Source organism: Saimiri boliviensis, chromosome 10 (genome assembly GCF_048565385.1).
Source record: "Saimiri boliviensis isolate mSaiBol1 chromosome 10, mSaiBol1.pri, whole genome shotgun sequence".
Taxonomy (NCBI): Eukaryota; Metazoa; Chordata; class Mammalia; order Primates; family Cebidae; genus Saimiri; species Saimiri boliviensis.
In genome coordinates this window covers 58,291,285-58,313,327 of record NC_133458.1, presented here as the reverse complement: position 1 = coordinate 58,313,327, position 22,043 = coordinate 58,291,285, and the positions used below count along the sequence as shown (strand labels likewise).

The window sequence follows — 22,043 nt, the reverse complement described above, 5'->3', positions numbered from 1 at the left end:
AGAAGTGCCCACTCAGATGTAAGTGGTCAGGAAGGCTTCTTAAAGGAAGGGAAAACAGCCGGGCATAGTGGCTCGTGCCTGTAATCTCAGCACTTTGGGAGGCCGAGGCGGGCAGATCACAAGGTCCGGAGCTTGAGACCAGCATGTTTGTTTTAACCAACATAGTGAAACCCTGTCTCAACTAAAAATATAAAAATTAGCTGGGCACAGTGGCATGTGCCTGTAGTCCCAGCTACTCAGGATGCTGAGGCAGGAGAACTGCTTGAACCCATGAGGTGGAGATTACAGTGAGTCGAGATTGTGCCATTGCACTCCAGCCTGGGCAACAGGGTGAGACTCCATCTCAACAACAACAAAAATAAAAATTAAAAAAAAAAAAAAAACGGAAGGGAAATTAGCTGGGATGTACATATGATGAATAGGAATCGGGCAACAGAAGTAGAGGAGGAAGACTATGTTAGACACAAGAAACTGCATGTGCAAAGGCCAAAGCATTAGAGTATTTGAATATAGGAAATCAATTTGGTAAGACGGAAAGAATGTCACTTGGTCAATGTCCACAGAGAAGGAATTCACAAAGCGGCAACAATATATAGAGAGTCTTGTAAGCTCAGTTAAGAAATCTAAATTTTATCCTGAGGATTAAAAGGACTTATTAAAGAATTTTAAGCAAGAATTGGCATGATTAAAATAAATGCTGATTTCAGCACTGCTGTTTTTTAAAGCATTTTTAGTAACATGTAGTGGTGGATGGAGTGGATTGCTCTTACGGAATTGTGAGAGATAATTGTTCTCATCTTCTTTCAAAAATGTTGCCTTCAGTGCTTTTTACATTAGAAGTTTGAATTTTCATGGTAGAAGTACTTACAGTACAGAATTCAGCAAGAGCTACACATGAGGACTCCTCGTCTTCATCCTTAGCATACACATACCTTAAGTACCAGTTGGTAAACATTTACCAGCATGCTACTGGAAATATGTGATATATTTATTTAAAAACTCTCAATGGGTCTCTAATAATACTTAATTCATCTAGTTTAGGTTTGACTTTTAGAAACAATTTGTAGGAAATTGATCAAGGATTAAGTTGCATGGTACCATTTTGGCTTAAGGACAAACTTAAAGTACTGAAAGTCATGTTCTGAGATTATATCTTCGTGTATTATTTTGTGCCTGTTGGATGCAATAAGCATTGTGATGTGCAAAGCTTGTTGTTTCCACAGTCATATCTTCTGGGAACCAGATGCAAGTAAGCTGAATGAGAATTACTGCCGGAATCCAGATGATGATGCTCATGGACCCTGGTGCTACACAGGAAATCCGCTCATTCCTTGGGATTATTGCCCCATTTCTCGTTGTAAGTACAGTTAGAGGTCTTTGTCATGTGAAATATTTTAAATATACTGTGTTTCATATAAAAGTTGTAAGTAATATAGGCGGTCTGGCATTGATTCCCAACTGAGGAGGCTTTCCAGAGAGCAACATACAAAGATGCACACAACACACATGCAAACACACCACACGTTCTCTCTCCGTCTCTCTCCATGTCTCTTATAGATAAGAAGATATTCTAACATTTTAAAGGAGATTCTCTTCCCCAAAAAGATTTCCATTTGGATTCCAAAAGCAATAATTGGCCACACTTGTGATATAACTGGGTTAGAAGATCTCCCCATTCCCCAACACCAATACTACCTGTTCAGCTTCTGAATATAGCAGAGCTCTCAGCAAAGTTCCATAAGCAAACCTGAACTGGTGGTACTTTTATTTCCCTCTCAGTTCTTTAACTTAAGACTGAAGAAAAGCCTGGAGTTTTCCACCCAGTTACCTGATTCCCAAGATGGCTTTATGAAAAGGGTATTATTGCATAAAATAAAAGTTATATAAAAAACATGTAAAATACGTTTGATATAGTTCATATAAAATACATATCTAGTATAACTCATATTATAAAGTTTCTATATAGCAATAAGAAAAAGATGTCAGAACTCAGGAGAAAAAGAAAGAAAATAAATCTTCAAGAATATAGCTGATAAAAAAATGAAAAGACATGAAAACTTATTAGTAGGAAACATTTTTTAAAGCATGAGAAGTCACTTCAACCTGTCAGGTTGGTAAATAAAATGATTGTAATAAATATCTAATATTAGTGAGGACCTGGGTAATCAGGGTGTCTCAATTCTATGCTACTTTGAGTGTGAATTCAAAATCCTGCTGGGAAGTCAGTTTGATAAAATGTATAAAAAGCAGTAATAATGTTGACATAGATCAGGAGTTTTGAGCCTCCCCACACTGGCATTTTGGGCCAGATGCTGTTCTGTACTTGCAGCATGCTTAGTAGTGTTCCTGGACTCTATCCACTAGATGCCAGTAGCATGACACCTGCCCCAAGTTGTGACAATCAAAACTATCTCTAGACATTGCCACTGTCTCCTGGAGGGCAAAATCATTTCCACTGGTAACCACTGATGTAGAGTAATATGTATTGAGATGGCACTATGTCTTTAACATGTTATCGAGTGAAAAAGCCTTTTTTATAAAGCTGTGTCCGTAGAAAAAGATCATTTTACTACACCATGTATCTGTAACTCTGTGTTTACAACAAACATCATTTACCACAATGTTAAACTACCTTCTCTTTAAAAAGGAAATACTTGCATAAGTTCTATAAGAACTTTGTTTTAAGAATGTTTTTTGTTAGAGAAGGCAGTAGTATCAAGTACCTTGAGAATAGCAGCAAAAATATCTACTAGAAAAAGAGAGATTAAATTGAAGAAATGATAATGTTGCTTTAAAAAAATGAAATAAAAACACAAGTCTATGTTTTCCAGAATTTATGTAAATTAGAGAGGTAAATTTCACCTTAAATGGAAACAGCCATTAGGTTTTATGAAATTCTAGCATTAAAGACAAACTTTTAAAATATGTTAATCAATCAAGTCTACCTATAATTAAGACTTGTAGCTGCTCCATCTATGTTTAATAGTTTCACAAATTCTCCATAAGAATAAATAACAAAATATATTATGTGTTTGCAAATAAATGGTATTTCTAATAAGTATATTTTCATTTTATCAGCCATGATCATAGCCTTTCAAATTAGTTTTCCTAATATTCTTCAATTTTCTATATTAAGGTTTGCATAGGCCCTGAAAATGTTCTGCCAGGAAAGACATCTTTCAAATGTTAATACTGAAAGAAACACACCTATCCTTTCAGACAGTGCCATATAAAAATATTTTTAAATGATTAAAAGATTATTATTTTTCTAAGTACTAGTTTTATAACACAAGGTTTTTGTTAAGTCTCTGTTTAAGACTAATGGAGGCTCATCGAATATACACTAGTATAGGAAGAAGGAAAAAGACAATTATCTGTCTTCTAAAACAGGTTATTTTGCTTCGTCTACAGATTTTCAGATTTTTTTTTTTTTTTTTTTTTTTTTTTTTGAGACGGAGTTTTGCTCTTGTTGCCCAGGCTGGAGTGCAATGGCGCAGTCTCGGCTCACCGCAACCTCCGCCTCCTGGGTTCAGGCAATTCTCCTGCCTCAGCCTCCTGAGTAGCTGGGATTACAGGCACGTGCCACCATGCCCAGCTAATTTTTTGTATTTTTAGTAGAGATGGGGATTGACTATGTTGACCAGGATGGTCTTGATCTCTTGACCTCATGATCCACCTGCCTCGGCTTCCCAAAGTGCTGGGATTAGCAGGCGTGAGCCACCGCGCCCGGCTCAGATTTTCAGATTTTTAAAAATCACAGCAGCTTGATCTAGCACGTATGCATGGTTAAGAGTGAAATGGTCCTGTAGAATCTCAAGGCACTGTGCTTTGGTTTACAATCACAAGCTAAGGGAGCCAGGACTCTAACCTCAAGGCACTGTGCTTTGGTTTATAATCACAAACTAAGGGAGCCAGGACTCAAATAATTTAGAAGTTTTCAAAAAAATTTTTCAACTAATATTTTTAAACTAAATGTGCTGTTGAAAGACTTGAGGGTGTTACTAGTATTTGATTAAATACTATTGCAGATAAATCACTTTATTTCAATGTATACCAAACATTAATTTCAATAAAGATTTTTACACGGTCATTTTTCTAACTAATATTTATAGCCAGGATTTATTTACATTTTATCCCTGGTGAAAGGGTAATAATATTTAACTTTAGAAGTTTTGAGTTCTTATTATTTATATAACTGCAGAGACTGTATAAATCATTTTCACACTGTACAGTTCTCTTACAAAACATGGAAAGGTTTTTATTCATTTTCTAACATGCTTACAAAATAATATTGTATATATTTTTAAGTTTATAAAATATGCAAACATAAAAATGTAGAGGTTCCTATATGACTGAGTATACACAGACATACTTAGTATACTATTTTAGAAAATTCTTAATTAACTACCAAGAGTGTTATGGTTAAGAACTTCAATACAGACTTGCTAAGAATGCCGGATCCATCATTTTGTAAGTACTTTGGGCAAGTTACTAAACCCACTTAGGACCTATAGTGTTTGCAATATTTTATAATAAAAGAATCTAGTATATGGAGCTATTGGGAACAGTGTCTGTTGCCTACTAAACAGTCAAAACCTTAACTTCCATCTCTATTTTTTATGTAATCATTCATTATTGTTTATTGAGCTGCTATTGTGTACAAAGCCATATATAACATACAACGTTTATAAAAATGTTAATACTGCTTCTTAATTTCAAATAGTTCATGGTATATAAGGGAGACATTTGTGTAAACAATTACAAAGCAATATAATCATGTAATGTGTATATACAATATATAAAATGAGAATATGAACATAGATTTCTTCATGGAGAAATATGTGATGTTCATAAAGTATTGAAATTTAGTTAAAACTTTAAGAAGGGCCGGGCGCAGTGGCTCACGCCTGTAATCCCAGCACTTTGGGAGGCCGAGGTGGGTGGATCACAAGGTCAAGAGATCGAGACCATCCTGGTCAACATGGTGAAACCCCGTCTCTACTAAAAATACAAAAATTAGCTGGGCATGGTGGCACATGCCTGTAATCCCAGCTACTCAGGGGGCTGAGGCAGGAGAATTGCCTGAACCCAGGAGGCGGAGGTTGCAGTGAGCTGAGATCGCGCCACTGCACTCCAGCCTGGGTAATAAGAGCGAAACTCTGTCTCAAAAAAAAAAAAAAAAAAAAAAAAACTTTAAGAAGAGTAAGAGAAAGTTTTCTTTATGTTTTCAGGAAGAGTCCATGTTTGGTTCTGAGGACACACACATACACACATACCCCTACTCTTCCATGGGTAAAACTTTTATCACTGACATGTTTCCTTCAAATTTAAGTTGAACCAATACAAAATAGTTATTGTATCACATTTTTTTTAGACATGAGTCTGAAAGTAGTGTGGTATAGATAGCGGTAAAAGTAAGGGAAGAAAAGTGAGAATCGTATTTGATAGTGAAATGGAAAAGGCCTAGAAAGCAGTTTTTCAAGTTTTATACGAGGCACACAACAGAAGAACCTAGAATGCTTTATAAAAATGAAGAGTCCAGCCACCAGCCCAGAATCTCCAGAAATTTAATTTTAAATGGTATTTTGGTTTATGCTGAAGTGTGAGAAATACTAGATTAGAGAAAACAAAATATATACATTACTATTAATTATTAAAACCCAAAATGTATAGTATCTACAAATTTTTAAAACTAAATATATTGGTAAGATACAAGAGTTGAGTATTCACTTTGTTTATCTATTAGCTTAATGCTTAGAAATAAGAGACTTAATATACAAGTAAAGCTAGAACAAATAACCCAGTCTTTCTCATCACAAAATAAAACATAAATATCTACTTATTTACTTTAACATTTTCAAGTATTTGACTTATGTGGAAAACCAATATCCCTGATGTTTTAGTTACCATATTCTGCCTCAATCTTAACTCATATTTAAAAACTAAAACACTGACCTCAGCTGACTGACAAGCCCTCCTCTAGGATAAGCTACGGGGAAAGAGAAATGGTGAATTTTGTATGTTCACCATTACCCCATTCATTTAAAGTAACATAATGGAAAATGGACATAAATAAGTATATATTAATTCTCACAATTGTCCTTATAAATAACAATCACATTGGCATCCATTTCAAAGGAATCCATATGCATTATTGCTTTGTTTCTGGCTTATTTGAGCTCAGGGCATTTCCAGGGATTAACAACCATCTGGGTCTAAATAGTGCCTGACTGAACTCTATGCCATCAATTCCGAATACTCAGACATTAAGCTCCAGGAAATGTCTTGTGTCTCATTCATTACAGAGTAAGTATTTCAAAATCCTTGCATCTTCCAAACATGTCTCTTTTTTTTGTGGCAATTAAGCCCCAGTAGAGATGAAAAAGTAGTAAGCTACAGGTTTTAATTAGAATTAATTTGTAGTTTTCGGTGTTCTCGTTTTTCTACACTTTTTAAACTAGCACCTGGAAAAATCAATCCTTGAAATATTAAAACAACAAAACATAATTATATTTTGTTATCCCTCTTTTTCCGTTAGTGACATTGGTTTCTAACTTCTAGAATCCTTGCAGAGACGTATGAAGTTTGTATAGTTGCAATTATTCTTATCACACAAAAATAAAAGTTTTCAGAAAAAAATTTAAATGATTCAAATTACAGAAGCAAAATGGCCTATCTATATGAAGAGTCCAAGCAGACCATAATGAACATGAGTCCTATTCAATGGAATGAATGTCCATGGTGTAGCATGTTAGACAACTTTGTGGATCCAGACAGCTCCTTGATGCCAGCAGTATAATTCAAGTGGCCAGTGATCATCACAACACACACCTGAGAGCCTCCACAGTCATAAAATAGGTCTCTGTTCATATCAACTAGTACCAGTGGGCATATACTTACAATATTATCCAGTAAAAGTGATGCATAATTACTCAAAAGAGCTTACATTTTATCTCTGAATAAAATGTCAAGAATTTTAGTAAATTGGCCAGGTATGGTGACTCATGCCTATTATCCTAGCACTTTGTGAGGCAGGTGGATCATCTGAGGTCAGGAGTCTGAGACCAGCCTGGCCAACATGGTAAAACCCCGTCTTTACTAAAAATACAAAAAGTAGCTGGGTGTGGTGGTGTGCACTTGTGGTCCCACCTACCTGGGAGGCTGAGTCAGGAGAATCACTTGAACTCAAGAGGGGGAGGTTGCAGTGAGCCAAGGTAGAGCCACTAGACTCCAGCCTGGGTGACAGAATGAGGCTCTGTCTCAAAAAAAAAAAAAAAAAGAATTTTAATATATTATTGAATTCATTGATACTTGGATTTTAATATATAGTTGGCTTTATATAACAGAAATATGCATGTATGAATTATGCATTTATCTATACATTTATTTTTACAGGTGAAGGTGATACCACACCTACAATAGTCAATTTAGACCGTAAGTAATCTTTCACAATATGAAGTATATTCTGAGTCTCTCTTTGTATATCAGAAATGATATCATTATGTCCTTCATAGAAAATTATCTGTATTAGCTTTCATTATAAGAAGAAGCTATTTTATTTATTTTTATTTTTTAAAATATATTTTTCTATGCATAGCTGTAAAGGAGTTTCAAAGTCAACTACCTGCTGAATATGAGAATTCAATTTTCTTGCCAAAAATCTGTAAGATGGTGTATGTGATTTTGAAAAGAACGTTTATATTTATTTGGGGCAAAATGTATATAATGGACCACCTTTATATACACCATGCTATAATAAAATTAGGATGCTGGAGTGAGGAAGGATGAAACCCAAAAGTTGGAAAGTTATTCAGTGCCTCTATTCTACTCTATCTGTAAACTTCTCTGCATGCCCTGCAGTCCACTGGGCACAAGATAACACAGTCCGAGATACTCAGTTAATCCTCAGTTTAAGAATCTGTTGGGAGGCGCTTCTATTTTATTTTCACATATTTCTTGAACTGAAGGAAGTTGCTCAAGTGTTTTTGATGTAAAATACCACCTGCTGTGCCCCAGGCTCAGGAAGCAAATGGAAATCTATTCTAGACCATTGGCAGAAGTAGGGAGGATAAGGCGAGGAGCATAGAGGAGTGTGAGGAAAACATTTACTTCAGTGAATTCTAGATTATGTCTTTGGACATAATTGTTTGCATATGATAATTATATCCTTTGGATATGATTTCAAAAAATCAAATGTTTGTAAGACCTATCAGGTAAATCTACAATCTGTGCAAATTCAGAAGTAAAAACAAAGTAAAGCTTGGTTTTATTTTTTTCACTAAAGCTATTGATTTCTACTGACCTTTAGAAATAACCGTTGTCAATAAGTTTGGTTCATTTTATGTTGAGGCTGGTGAGGGCAATATAACATTCGTGTTAGACTGGAGGAACTTGGTATTAGTGCATTGTGAGCAAAGCCACTGTCGCTATCATGGCAATCCAGTCTGCTTTGAGTTGATTTGTTTTTCTGTTACTCAACTTCTTAGATGAGAATGACAAGTGTTAGGGGCTTACTATAATACTGCAGTCATATAAAACTACTCTTGCTCCAAACTCTTCTCTTGACACAATAAGAATAGTTACATTTGTCTAATTATCATTGCATTTAAGAAAACTAAGAGGCACTCATTATTTCAAATTGTTATTTTAAAATGTTATGTTTGGTCCTCTTTTAGATCCTGTAATATCTTGTGCCAAAACGAAACAATTGAGAGTTGTAAATGGGATTCCAACACGAACAAATGTAGGATGGATGGTTAGTTTGAAATACAGGTAATTACTAATAGATGCAAACCATGCATATCTAGATATGTGCAAAAGTCATATTCCCAGAATTATGGACACATGTGGTTATGAAGGTTGTATCCTCTCCAGGGCACTCAGTGAGGCAGTAAAAGAGGAGCCCGATTACATTCTGCTTGCCAAACTGTAAACTCTGGACTGCATTTCTGCTTCCAGAGGTAGTGCCTTTTGAAATCTTCACAAAGGTCCCATATGTATTGGCATTGTCCCTGATTCCAAGAGACACTTTGGTTCTGATTAAGCAAAAAAACCAGAGGACCTACTGAAAACTTTAATAGTACCATAGTAGTTATGATACTTGTTATTAAATTTCTAATCTAGGACACTATGGGTTTATTTTCTGACATGTTTATGCATGATTACGTCCAAACATTTATATTTGTTTTTAATTTCTGCCTTTTTCCTTGTCTATCAAATGAAAAAGGGCAATTTAAAATTCTAGAGTATTTTATCATTACAAAAAAATGCCAACAGTTAAATAGTCTTGATATTACAATAAACAGCGGAGATACAAAATTATTGATACATCTATTTCTCAATGCTCTTAGGACACTTAGGAGTCAATGAGATGTCTTCCATAAAATCACTTTGCAAATCATATCGTTAGAGAAAATTAAGCTTAGTAATTACATCATAAGAATTAAATATTGAAAATATAAGTTAACTTAAAATCTGATCTTACAACTTTCATATACTACATATATTATTCTGTATGTTATTTGGAATGCTGAAATATTTATGTCTTTGGCTATCCCTATCCGAACCTCGCCATGCAGGAAACCCCAGGATACATTTGAATTTGAGCCACATTGTCTTGTTTTCTAGATACCTCATATTTCTTCCTCCAAACCTTTATGCAGTTGTTCCCACCATACATTGTGGCTTTTTCCCTCCATGTTTTATGCCTGAATATTCTTTCCTGTTCTTCAAATCTCAACCTAAATATCCCCTTTTAGAATACCCTAATGTTCCTTCACCCTTAGCCTCCTAGAGTAGAGGAAAAGAAAGTATATCTGTTACTATTATTAAATCACAGTGACATTAGAATAGAGACAACTTGATATGGAAGTCCTTTTATGAATAAACCAATTCTTGGAAAGCAAGAGGTTATAGCCTTTGATATATGTGACTTTAGATGACCATAATGTTGTAGGAGATGGCTTAAAGTTCTTTTTTAGTATACTCTTTTCTCTGAGAAAATACCAAAAAAAAAAAAAAAAGTACACCCTTTTCTCAAGGAATAGCTCATCAGATTTCATAAATATTTATGCCGGTAATTGTAGTATAGCTGTCCTAGGTGTGTAGGACTAAAATAGAATTGTCAAAGTAACCAGAATATTAAAGTTGAATGTGCAGTACGAGGATTTAATACAGACTTTAGAATTCTATTCGAGTGTTTAATTTTTTTTAATTATAGAAAATCTTTCAAGAGGCTGGATGTGGTGGCTCATGGCTGTAATAAGCACTTTGGGAGACTGAGGCAGGCGGATCAACTGAGGTCAGGAGTCTGAGACCAGCCTGGCCAAAATGGTGAAACCCCATCTCTACTAAAAATACAAAAAAAAAAAAAAAATTAGCTGGGTGTGGTTGCAGGTACCTGTAATCCCAGCTACTCAAGGAGGCTGAGGCAGAAAAATTGCTTGAACCTGGGAGGCAGAGGTTGCAGTGAGCTGAGATCACCCCACTACACTCCAGCCTGGGCAAACAAGAGGGAGACTCCATCTCAAAAAACAAACAGGAAAGAAAAGAGAAGAAAAAAGAAAAGAAAAGAAAGAATGGAAGGAAGGAAGGGAGGGAGGGAGAAAAAAGGAAATCTTTCAGGAATCCACATTTGAGATAATTGGTGATTCTTTGTTTATCTTAGAACCCAGAGAATAAAAGAAGACATATACTAATACATCTAAATTATATTTTCCAGTAAGAGAATTCACAAGGATACTGCTTTGGTCAACTCCATTTTTGGAGAAGCAGGTGAAGCCATTTTTCCATCAGATCAGAGTACTATAAATTTTTTGAATTTTTTTTCCTTTTAAAATCCAAGTTCTTAGCAACAACAGCTGCTTAGTTATTCTTCCAAAACTCATACTGAGAAGGAGAGAAATTGAAAGTCAGTATATATTCTTATCCTCCTGTGTGGTAAAAGCCATAAATAACTATGGTCTCAGTCTGGGAATCTTCTAGTATTACCCTCTGAAGTACTGAACATCTGTACTCTTTGGAAATGTAAATTGTGAAAAGCTGTGCTTTTTTCATGTCTCTGCCAAAAAAGAATGGATTTAAGATTTTGGATATCAGCAAACAAAGGTACTAGCACTCACCATTCTCTACAAACATTTTGCAATTTACTAAATGATCTGCCTCGCAAAATTGTTTTACTTTAGACATGAAATATTATATTGCTGTTCTTATACTGAAGAAAGAAATTTATTCAGTTGTATTTTAAGTTAATACATTGAAACTATATAATGGTAGTAGAAGAAGGAAATAGTATACAAATAAACTTGCTACCACTGGATGTTTTCAGAGTTCAAATAGGAACTCAGCTTTGCATTTCTCATAAGCAAACACTGAATTTAAAAGAAGTTCACATTTTTAAAAATTCTAATTATCCTATATTTGTAGCACATACTTTCTCTCGCAAGGATAGATGCACATACACATGAATGGGGATGGCTATTAATGTGTAATAACTGAGCTCTTTAGACTACACAAAAGTAAAATTGATTTTATAAATTTGTAATTCCATTATGAAAAAAAGTCCTAATTCCACAATTATCAAATATCACCCGTTAGATAAAAGAACTTCTCATTTTATTCCATTTGGGTTAATTTCTATGTTTTCCTCTGCAGTGCATTTATTCTTAATAAATGGAGCCACAGGCTTTGCATTAATTGGCAGTCACTCTTTCTGCACAGATGTTGTTTCTCTTTCCTCTTTTTCACAGAAATAAACATATCTGCGGAGGATCACTGATAAAGGAAAGTTGGGTTCTTACTGCACGACAGTGTTTCCCTTCTCGGTAATGTGTTTTTGAAACTAGTATTATTTTTAGGCTTTAAAATTCATACGTCTTCCACTTCACTCTTAAGGTTATAATTGTATTCATTTTATAGCGATTTACCAGTGGGGTGAACAAATTATTTTATTTTTAGAATTTGGCTTACAAACTTACTTTGACTTCACTGATATTTACTTACAAGGCACTACTTCAGTTCACCTCTTTTCACAATTAGCATTACTCTCAGTTGGGGGAAAATTTTGCTAGAATTATGTAAATGTTTTATATCCCAACTTTCTACTTGTACCCTATATTTCTAGATACAATTTCCTTTTTTTCTAAATTATCAACAGGCTTTTTAAAATCCTCACTTCTTTTTCCTGTAGAGTCAGACTCAGGATCATCCTGGGCATAATTTTCAATGAAAATTAGCCTGAGGAAAAGATAAGAGGCAACATTCCTAAACTTCCTTCCTGCTTCTCAGCAAAGTCACTTTGATTTTGTTTGTAGAAAAACTTCAACCCCTGTTACCAAACCAAATATATACACAGCTGAGATAAACAAAGCAAAATTTGCAGAAAAAAATTATAATTCATGTAAAGTGCTTTACCTGAGCATTTTTTACAAGTGACTTACTCTAGCAAGCATAAGCAAGTTTCTAAAATAGTCATTTAGAATCTCAGCAATTTAAAGCCTCTTTCTGCTTATGTATGTTTGTAGTATTCAGAATATCCCATAACAAATGGGTTGCTCTTTATTATACTTTGAATTGAATTTTAAATTCAAGTTATGTGCCTTAATAGTCTAAAATAACAATACACAAGAATAATACTACACAATTTGGAATTATTGTATTTTACATTTAAAGCTTTATCCTTAAAAACAGAGACCTGAAAGATTATGAAGCTTGGCTTGGAATTCATGATGTCCATGGAAGAGGAGATGAGAAACGCAAACAGGTTCTAAATGTTTCCCAGCTGGTATATGGCCCTGAAGGATCAGATCTGGTTTTACTGAAGCTTGCCAGGTTAGTTACTTTAGATTTTGTATTTTTCACCTGGACTAGAATTGTTGGAGCGTTTTCTTCAGCTGTGTGGCAATTCTTTCTCTCTCACACAGATGCATTATAAAAGCATATGTCACCATGCTCTATATATGCTTATATGTGTGCTTACAGGTTTCTCTGTTTAGAGAGACAGGCCTTTGCAAAACTGTAAGAAATGAATAACTAACATTGGCCCAACAGTCTGATCCATTTGTTTTAAAATGAAAACTTCGCAGTTATTTTATAACTTTCAAATGTAAAGTAATTCATTTAAAAAATAGCATTGACCGTTTATTCTTAAATATTGGCAAATACATGACTCATTTCTTTACTACCTATTCCAAATTGCATCATTATATTTGGACATTCCCATCTTTTTTTTTTTTTTAAGAAACAGGACTTCATTCTCTGTAAATGTCATATTAAACATGACCACTGCATTTAATATGTTAATTTTGTGTTGAATCCAGTTGGGAGTACTTACCATTGTATTTTGTGTTTTCAGGCCTGCTGTCCTGGATGATTTTGTCAGTACAATTGATTTACCTAATTATGGCTGCACAATTCCTGAAAAGACCTCTTGCAGTGTTTATGGCTGGGGCTACACTGGATGTAAGCTAGTTTTCAAAAGATGAAGCCATATTTATTTTATTTAAAAAAGAACACATTTGTCTTTATTTTCACATCTTACTGTATGTTTTTTGCATCAATCTAGTGATCAACTATAACGGTCTATTACGAGTGGCACATCTCTATATAGTGGGAAATGAGAAATGCAACCAGTATCATCAAGGGAAGGTGATTCTGAATGAGTCTGAAATATGTGCAGGGGTTGAAAACATTGGATCAGGACCATGTGAGGTAAAAAGGAAGTTATTTAATAAGGAGAATGTGATTAATAGCTTAGTGTTTCATGCTTATTTTTTTCTGTTTATTTTTCTCAAATCAAAAATATTGTATACCAACCTATTCTAGGAGAGAAGAATTGGGAAAATTTACTCTGTAATATTCTTCTGCATTTCTTTTAATTAAACAGTGAGATAACCAATGTTTTATTCGCAGCAAACTATGATGGCATTTGTCTCTCTCAAAAAACAATAAATGTGTAGACCTGGAACTCTAAGGGAGAGCTATTCAAATGAGAAGTATCCAAATCAGTTTGATCAATAGTTTGCATTTTTCTAATGTTTTTCTAAATTTATCTCATCTTCCCAAATTATCTCTAAGTGAACCTCACTAATTATATCATTCAGAGACACCTGGCTTTAAACCTTTAAATCTCTTTTGGGTAAGCTGGTCCCTCTCTTGCTCTCTTGCTCTGTGTATGTGTTTATACAAATTATATTTTTAAAAACCTAAAGATCAAAGTTTGTGACTTTACGAGTTTGGACATTTCACTTGTTAGGCAACTGTTATTTCAGCTTGACAATGTTTCTATCCCTATGTTACATAGACAAGCTGTTAAGCTGTTATTTTAGTTATATTTTGAATGTGAGAGACACATTCTCCAAGCTTCAGGGCTGTGGGATTGTGGAATGCTGTGTGCAGCAAAGGATGAAATGAGTTCATTGATAGTGAAATGTCCTTTGATACGTAGGAAAATGCCTGCTGGAAGTATGGAACATAAATATATGTGTTGAAATGCAAGTGTTATACATCTTGCCCTGAGATTTTATTTCTGAAAAGAAGAGAAAATGTTTACTGTTTACTAAGTTAGTTTTTAGAACTGCTTAAAGCTGATATGGTTAGAAACATGATATGTTTATAACCAGTTTCAAATTTGTTGTCTTTCTAGTAAATCATGAACAGTAAAACCACTGTTCATTATAACAAGGAGAAATTTACTAGGAGAAAGTAATGACTTTAAAAAGTAAAAGTAATAAGCATCCAGTAAACACAGAAGTTTCTAACTAGACCCAACCTTACAGATCATCTAATTATTGTCATTACTAAAACCAAATTTGACAGCTGCTTTTGAAGAATAGTTTTTAATCTGGGTTATCAACTATATAGTCTTCATTTCCCTTCTTTGGCTTGAATTATTTATCACTATATATGTTGTTTTTAACCTTGTTGATAAGACTTGACCTCAAATAGATTCTACCATGTTTCAAAAATGTATTTATCCTCGAGAATATTTTTATAAATACATATGTCACTGACATTTAAATTAAGGTAATTTAACCACTGAAATAAATTTGAAGGAGATATCTCCCAAATGTTTGTGTAACAGCAGTGACATTACATTTAGTGAACGTCTCCGGAGTGAATTACTTTGAGGAGTTCATGTTAGTAATTACTAGTGCATTTGTTTAAAAATCAGCTTTATTACCTCACCTGGCATAGTTTATGCAAAGTGTCTTGGAATAAATCATTTTTCTTTACTGTTTGATATTCTACTTTACCCCTAACTTGGTTTTCCCTTTCATAGAATGCCAGTGGCTTTCTTTTTTCCATTTGAATCACAGAAGTTAATTTTGCAGTAGTTTCCCCCATTGCTGTTGGGGGGAAATTAAGGTAGTTCCAAACACTCTTCTGCATATAAGGATGCCAGAAGCCAGCCATTGCATTCTTAGGAGGTTACATGGTTCATGAAAGCCGTGCAGCACAGTTGTAGTGGTTATGTGTTTATTTATATTTACTTATATATTTACATATTAATTATATTTGTGTAAATAAATAAAACCATAAATGAATATATGTATGTATATATACACAACACAAATAAAGCCATCTGTTCATCTTTCATCTAACCATATCTGATAAAGCAACAGGCTTGCCATATAAGAAATGCCATGAAATCACAGGACAACCTACAGAAAGAAGGGTATAAAATATAAATATAACTATATTAACTACTAATACCTAATACCAGTAGTAAGTGGAAAAATATTCCTTGCCTGGAAAAGCCATTTCAATTAACAGAAGTATTTTGTTGACTACAGGTTTTTAATTTAACTTGTTAAGATCATCTACAGCAGGATTGGGAGAAGCAAAAAAAAAAAAAAAGTTTTAGAAATAAGAGAAAATGTAACACAGTTTAGTTATTAAAACTGTATAATTGCCATGGCACAGTGGCTCACACCTGTAATCCCAGCACTTTAGGAGGTTGAGACAGGCCGATCATGAGGTCAGGAGTTTGAGACCAGTCTGACCAACATGGTGAAATCCTGTCTCCTAAAAATACAAAAATTAACCAGGCATGGTGGCACTCGCCTGTAATTCCAGCTACTCAGGAGGCTGAGGCAGGAGAATCATGTGAACCCAGGAGGCAGAGGTTGCAGTGAGCTGAGATCACGCCACTGCACTCCAGCCTAGGTGACAGAGCGAGACTGATTCAGTCTCAAAAAACAAAAACAAAACTGTATAATTCCAAATTATTTTCTTTTTTCTTTGTTTTTTCTACGTTCCAAATTTTCTATATTGAACATATATTGAACATAAGAATATCGAAATAAATGTAAAATCTACCTTATTAAATAGGTACCAATTGTTATATGTTAGTCTACATCCAACAAAAGCAACACACACTTAAAAGGATGAGTGACTATTTTGGAAAAGGCAAGTCATTTTTAGGTGAATACACATAATAGAACACTTTGAACTTTTCTCAGTCTTGGCTAATTCAGTAGAAAGTCAACAAATGGTCGAGGACACTAATTTTTATATCTTCATATTTCAGTTGCAGCTATTCCTTTTCTGTATCTATCTCTGAGATGCAAATCCATACAGCATAATGTTAATGAACAATTATTTTTAATTTCTAATAATACCTTGTTTTTGTATGTCTTACTCCTAGGGGGATTATGGTGGCCCACTTGTTTGTGAACAACATAAAATGAGAATGGTTCTTGGTGTCATTGTTCCTGGTCGTGGATGTGCCATTCTAAATCGTCCTGGTGTTTTTGTCCGAGTAGCATATTATGCAAAATGGATACACAAAATTATTTTAACATATAAGGTACCACAGTCATAGCTGAAGAAAGTGTGTCTGAAGCACCCATCAATACAACTGTCTCCCACATGAAGATTTCAGAGAATGTGGAATTTAAAACGTCACTTACAACAATCCTAAGACAACTACTGGAGAGTTACGTTTGTTAAAATTCTCATTAATGTTTATGGGTGTTTTCTGTTGTTATGTTTGTGTTATTTTGTCAATGCTGAAGTGAATTAAGGTACATGCAAGAGTAGTAACATATCTCCTGAAGATACTTGAATGGATTAAAAAAAGACACAGGTATAATTGTTGGATGATAAAGATTTAATGGGAAAAAATTCAATCTCTCTATGCTGCTTACTGAGGTTGGTTTCTTAATAATGAGCAAACCATAAATTAAATATTATTTTAACCTCACCAGAACAGTTTATGCCTTGTGTCCCTTAATTGTAGCCCAATATTAAATTATATTACATTTCATATGCCATATGTTATATTTCACTTATTTCTCCTCAACATGTATCCTGCAATACTGGTACACAAACACACTTTTTATAAATCCAATACCCATGTACACATGCCTAGGTGCACATGTGCCTGCACTACAGTTTAAATTATGGTGTACCTAATGAAACTCCTAAATATTTTAGAAGTGTGTACCTATAGTTTACCTAAAAAAAAAAAAGAAATAAATCTCTAAAGACCAGTAGAAATATTAAACAATGATACAGGATAAAAATGACTAGCTAATTCTCCTTACGTAATCTACAGATGACCTTCTTTGGTTGACATTTCAGGTGTGACCATCCCCCACAGAGTGAAATAACACCTATTCTAGGTGTTTACAAGTATTTACTATCCTAGTTATTTCAGGTAGTTCCTAATTCTTAAAGGAAAGAGAGTAATAGTTCTATCTGTGTTATTTGTTTCCTCCAAACTTAAGGCCACTTATTTACACAAGATATTTGTAGATCTATTTTCCTAAAGCATTTCTTAAATGCCCAGATCATTATCTATTTGAAGAAGTTTAAAATTGTTTAGTCATTAAAAATGTATTTAAATAGGTTAATTCTAAGACTTGCTCCTGTGATTGGCTTCTAGCTCACTGCCTTTAATTTTTAAAAAATTTAAGAGAAAAACTTCCACGTCTCCAAAGTTTTATAAATACCCTTCATCAAGTCATGCATTAAAGTATATATTGGAGAAAAACATATTTCTTAACCTGGAAGATTTTAGCCTAACAAAGCTTGTTTGAAGTAAAACAAAACTTCTAAAAGGAAAGAAACTAGTTTGTTTAAACTCTGTATTCATTTATTTTTTTGAAGTATAGTTGAATCTGTTGAATCAGATATTTTATCAAGGTATCTTCATTGTTTTATTTCATTTTACAAAGATCTTTCCTAATGCCATATGTAATGGTCAGTTAAACTTTCTGTATAACAGCCAAATTATCATATTTATTATTGTATTTGTCATGCTTAGCTAAAGATCATGTATTTGTTGAGAAATAGAATAACAAAAGTAATAGGATAGGCTTTGATTTTTTTGCAAAAACTTCCTGTACAAAACGCCTTTAAAAACAATTTTTTGAATGGTGTGAATACAGTATTCCCATTTCTCTGACTTAGTTTTCTCGAATGATTTTTATCAAGGCCAAGTCCCCAAATGATTCCCTAACAGCTTATTAGAATACTGTTCAATCTGGACTAAAATGGTTTTAAGTTTATGGAGCACTTAGTCCACAAAATATAGGGCAGCAAGTCCAGAAGTGCTTACAAAAGTTGTTTTATTTTTTTCGTAAAATGTGTGCTGGTATCAAGAAACTTAAAGTGGAAGCAAAAAGACGTCCAACTAGTTGCTAGGCTCCATCATCTTATCTGATTGTATTTCTCTTTCCCTTATATAATACACCATTATAATAAGAATACCTAGAAATGTCAAGAGCATATTGCCAAAATATAGAGTGTATTTCATAGTTTCTTCTTGCTGAACCAGTGAAATTTTATTGTTGTATATAATGATATTTATACAACTTTTATAAAATTATAATACTCTTAAATACTCACATTTTAAAACTACTTCCTTTATGACTCTTTCTCTAAATTTCCTAAAAATACCGATAAAGATTAGCTAGATACAAGATGAAGCTAGGTATTTAGACATTTTGAACCCAGTATTTTTCATTTTATTAAAAGCTATAAAAAAATGCCACCAAAAAATCATCAAACAAACTGTAGAAAGTAATTCTCTCTTTGGGAGGCTACTTTTGTGATAGAGGGACAGGGGTGGAACTGACAATGAAAGTTAGATGAACAAAGCGCATGTTATTTTAGGTGGTAGAATGGGGTAGCGTCATGTCATTATTTGCTGGTGGAAGATACTCTTTACTAGGTGTTCTTTGCCGAATAAATTATTAAACATTTTAAAAAATTCAATAATCCATTTTATTTTGTGTCTTTGACAAAAGGATCTTTTAAATCAGAAGGTTTCAATGCGATTTCTGGTTTGGCTGATTGAATAATGGTTATGTACTGTTATAATTGTAGACATTTTCTCATGTCTATCAGGAATTGAAGTGTAAAACTAAAATATTTTTCATAATGCCTCTGCCGTGCAGAAGAAATGATAATCCTTTTGTATACTTCTTTAATTTTATTGTAAAATGTGTAATGACTTTTACCTATTTGCTGTGGGCAGGTCCTCAGTAATGTATATTGAGTCAATTTCTAGTATTAATAGGCTTTTGCTTGCTATCTAAATGTTTCAAATTATGGGAAACGTGAGATACTGGAAGGCAAGAAAATTAACAATAATGGCATGTGATAGCAAAATTGTATTTCACTTATTCCTATGAATATTTCTTGTTGGTACCAATGGTACTGTACAAAGTGAATGTTGTAGCCACAACATTCTCTTTAAAAGAACACTGTCAAGAAGTGGGAAATTGCTGTCAGGCATTTCCTTGTTGTTTATAAACTTTTTTTTTTTAAATAAATACTGGTTTTGCAATATAGAGATAATGAGGTAAAGAATGTTAATAAGCTCTTATACTAAAAAGCCTTAAATTGATTTACTAAGATTCAAAAAATACTGTTTTAATTAATGATATCCCGTATATATATAAACACAGTAAAATAATAAAATTAACTTTGGTAAAAGGACCTGGCTTTTGTTTTTTAAATACATAATTTTCAAACAAATCACTTGTCATGATAAAGTCCAAAAAGAAGTTATCTTTAAACATTCAACTGAGTTTAGAACTAAGAATTTAGTAATATAAAAAAAAGTTGAAATTTTTTGGACTATATAAATCTTGACAGTGTAACTTTTGAGTAGGTTCATTTCCATTTGCACAGAAAGTTTCTGTATTTAGGAAACTGAAAATGAAATACTGTGGATGTTTTGACTGTCTGTCTTGTATGTAAATAGGAAATTGATAAGCTGCCTATTGAGTGGTACAGCTGGATGCTTACCCAAAAAAGGGAACACTGTGGTTATGACTTGTATTATAAACGTTCTGTAGTTAATAAAATTGTTATTTTTATAACCATGATTATATTATTATTAATAAAATATTTTGTCAAAAATGCTTTTCTTTGTTATAATTATTTACATGTACATATTTGTATCTCTTAGCGCTTACATGCAGAAAATAGCAACAACATTGACTTCACTGACAAAAGTTACATATATGTTCTTATAAGAAATATCATATAACTTGTTTAATAGGACTAGGACAAAAATTACAACTTGTTTAATAGGACTAAGACAAAAATTATTTTATTCTAACTAACATCCACAGCAATAGAGATGCTCTTCAGTAAACCATTAAACTCTATGCACTTTAGTTTCTCCCACTGTAAAATATAACATTTATTCATTCTTCATATTTGCTAGAATGGTACTATGCCGTAATTTGCCAATATATCCAAAATATTGCCATGAATTGTCACCTAATTTCCTTTCTCATGCCACTATATAATACAAAGGTGATTTTAAATTATTTAAGCACTTTGAGTATCTCTTTAAAGTGTGCATTCAGTTAAGAACAAACAAGAATTCAATGGATTCCTTTAATTCAAATTGGAAGAACTAGTCAATGATCTAAGCAAAGAGAGCTCTATAACACCACTGATTATTTCAGGCTGCATTTTACTGCCTTTTTCCCCTCAAAAGATTGCTGTATTAATTTATTCTAGCATAGATAGTGATCTCAAGTGACGATTAATGTGTCTAACTCTATAGCCCAGATTAAAATATCTAATCTCTTAAGTGATTATAATTAAAGCAAAATATATACACTTAATCCATTTATGGTGATAGTAAGAATATTTTAAATATTAATTGATGACTTTTCTAAATTTTGACATTTTTTCTTTATTTTCTATAATTCCATTCCATTCTAAACTTATATTCTGCTATTTTAATAGAACAGTCCAGCAAAGCTCCTTTAAAAGATATTTGAACAGGGTCTGCAGTAAAGTTGGAGTAAGCTGTTTAAATATCTGGTATCTGATAAATAATACTTAGAAAATATTTTTGTTGGTTTCTTATTTATTTACTTTTATAAGTTGTGATGCTCTAAATAGTTACCATTTGTCAATGTCCTGAATAGAATCACCTTGGTCTGCATTTCCTCTGTGTTTTAGTCCAGGAGTTCTGTTGCCATTCTGTTTTATTATTCTCCTACACAAGCACCATCCTTAACCTATACAACCCTTAAAAAACTTTCTACATCACTTTCACTAAAGTGAGTGAAATTATACAAGCCTCTCATGTATAATTCACATTAAAAGTTTTATTCTTGATGCTCCATATTTTTCTTTTGTCCCTTATATTTACAAATATCTCGGTTGTATGTGTTATTTTTAAAAGCTGAGAATTAAAAGATAGAAGGAATACTTGTAGTAATTGCGGAAGCGTTTACATTTATGAAGAATATATTACTGCCTAAAGCACAGCTAAGAAAGACAGAAAATACCCGGCAAAGGAAAGAAACTTAATTTTACTTTACATAATTCAAAAGAATTATGGGATCATAGATTACATGTCCATTTGTGGATTTTAAAAGTAAATGATAACAATATCAAAAAACCACCACCAACAAAAACAGAAAAACTTTTAACAATCTAACATACAACCTAACTCCAAACCAACTTCAGATCTTCAACCCTCCCAAATACTCCTTAACCCTTATTATTTTATTTGCATCATTTTTGAACATGTTATCAAATCTAAACTTCATGTCTGTGTTCAA

At 33.3% G+C, this 22,043-nt stretch overlaps 1 protein-coding gene across 4 annotated transcripts in view; it reads left to right on the top strand.

Moving 5' to 3' along the window:
• Window positions 1–20,376, top strand: part of HGF (hepatocyte growth factor) — a 77,078-nt gene extending 56,702 nt beyond the window's left edge. For all 4 annotated transcript variants that reach the window (XM_010344827.3, XM_074379325.1, XM_074379323.1 and 1 more), the window contains 8 exons: window positions 1,224–1,357; window positions 7,396–7,434; window positions 8,676–8,772; window positions 11,748–11,822; window positions 12,688–12,828; window positions 13,352–13,458; window positions 13,562–13,707; window positions 16,646–20,376. In XM_010344827.3, the coding sequence (XP_010343129.1) occupies window positions 1,224–1,357; window positions 7,396–7,434; window positions 8,676–8,772; window positions 11,748–11,822; window positions 12,688–12,828; window positions 13,352–13,458; window positions 13,562–13,707; window positions 16,646–16,822 (916 nt within the window). In that variant the 3' untranslated portion in view covers window positions 16,823–20,376. The remainder of the gene's footprint in view (window positions 1–1,223; window positions 1,358–7,395; window positions 7,435–8,675; window positions 8,773–11,747; window positions 11,823–12,687; window positions 12,829–13,351; window positions 13,459–13,561; window positions 13,708–16,645) is intronic.
• The last annotated feature ends 1,667 nt before the right edge of the window (window positions 20,377–22,043 follow it).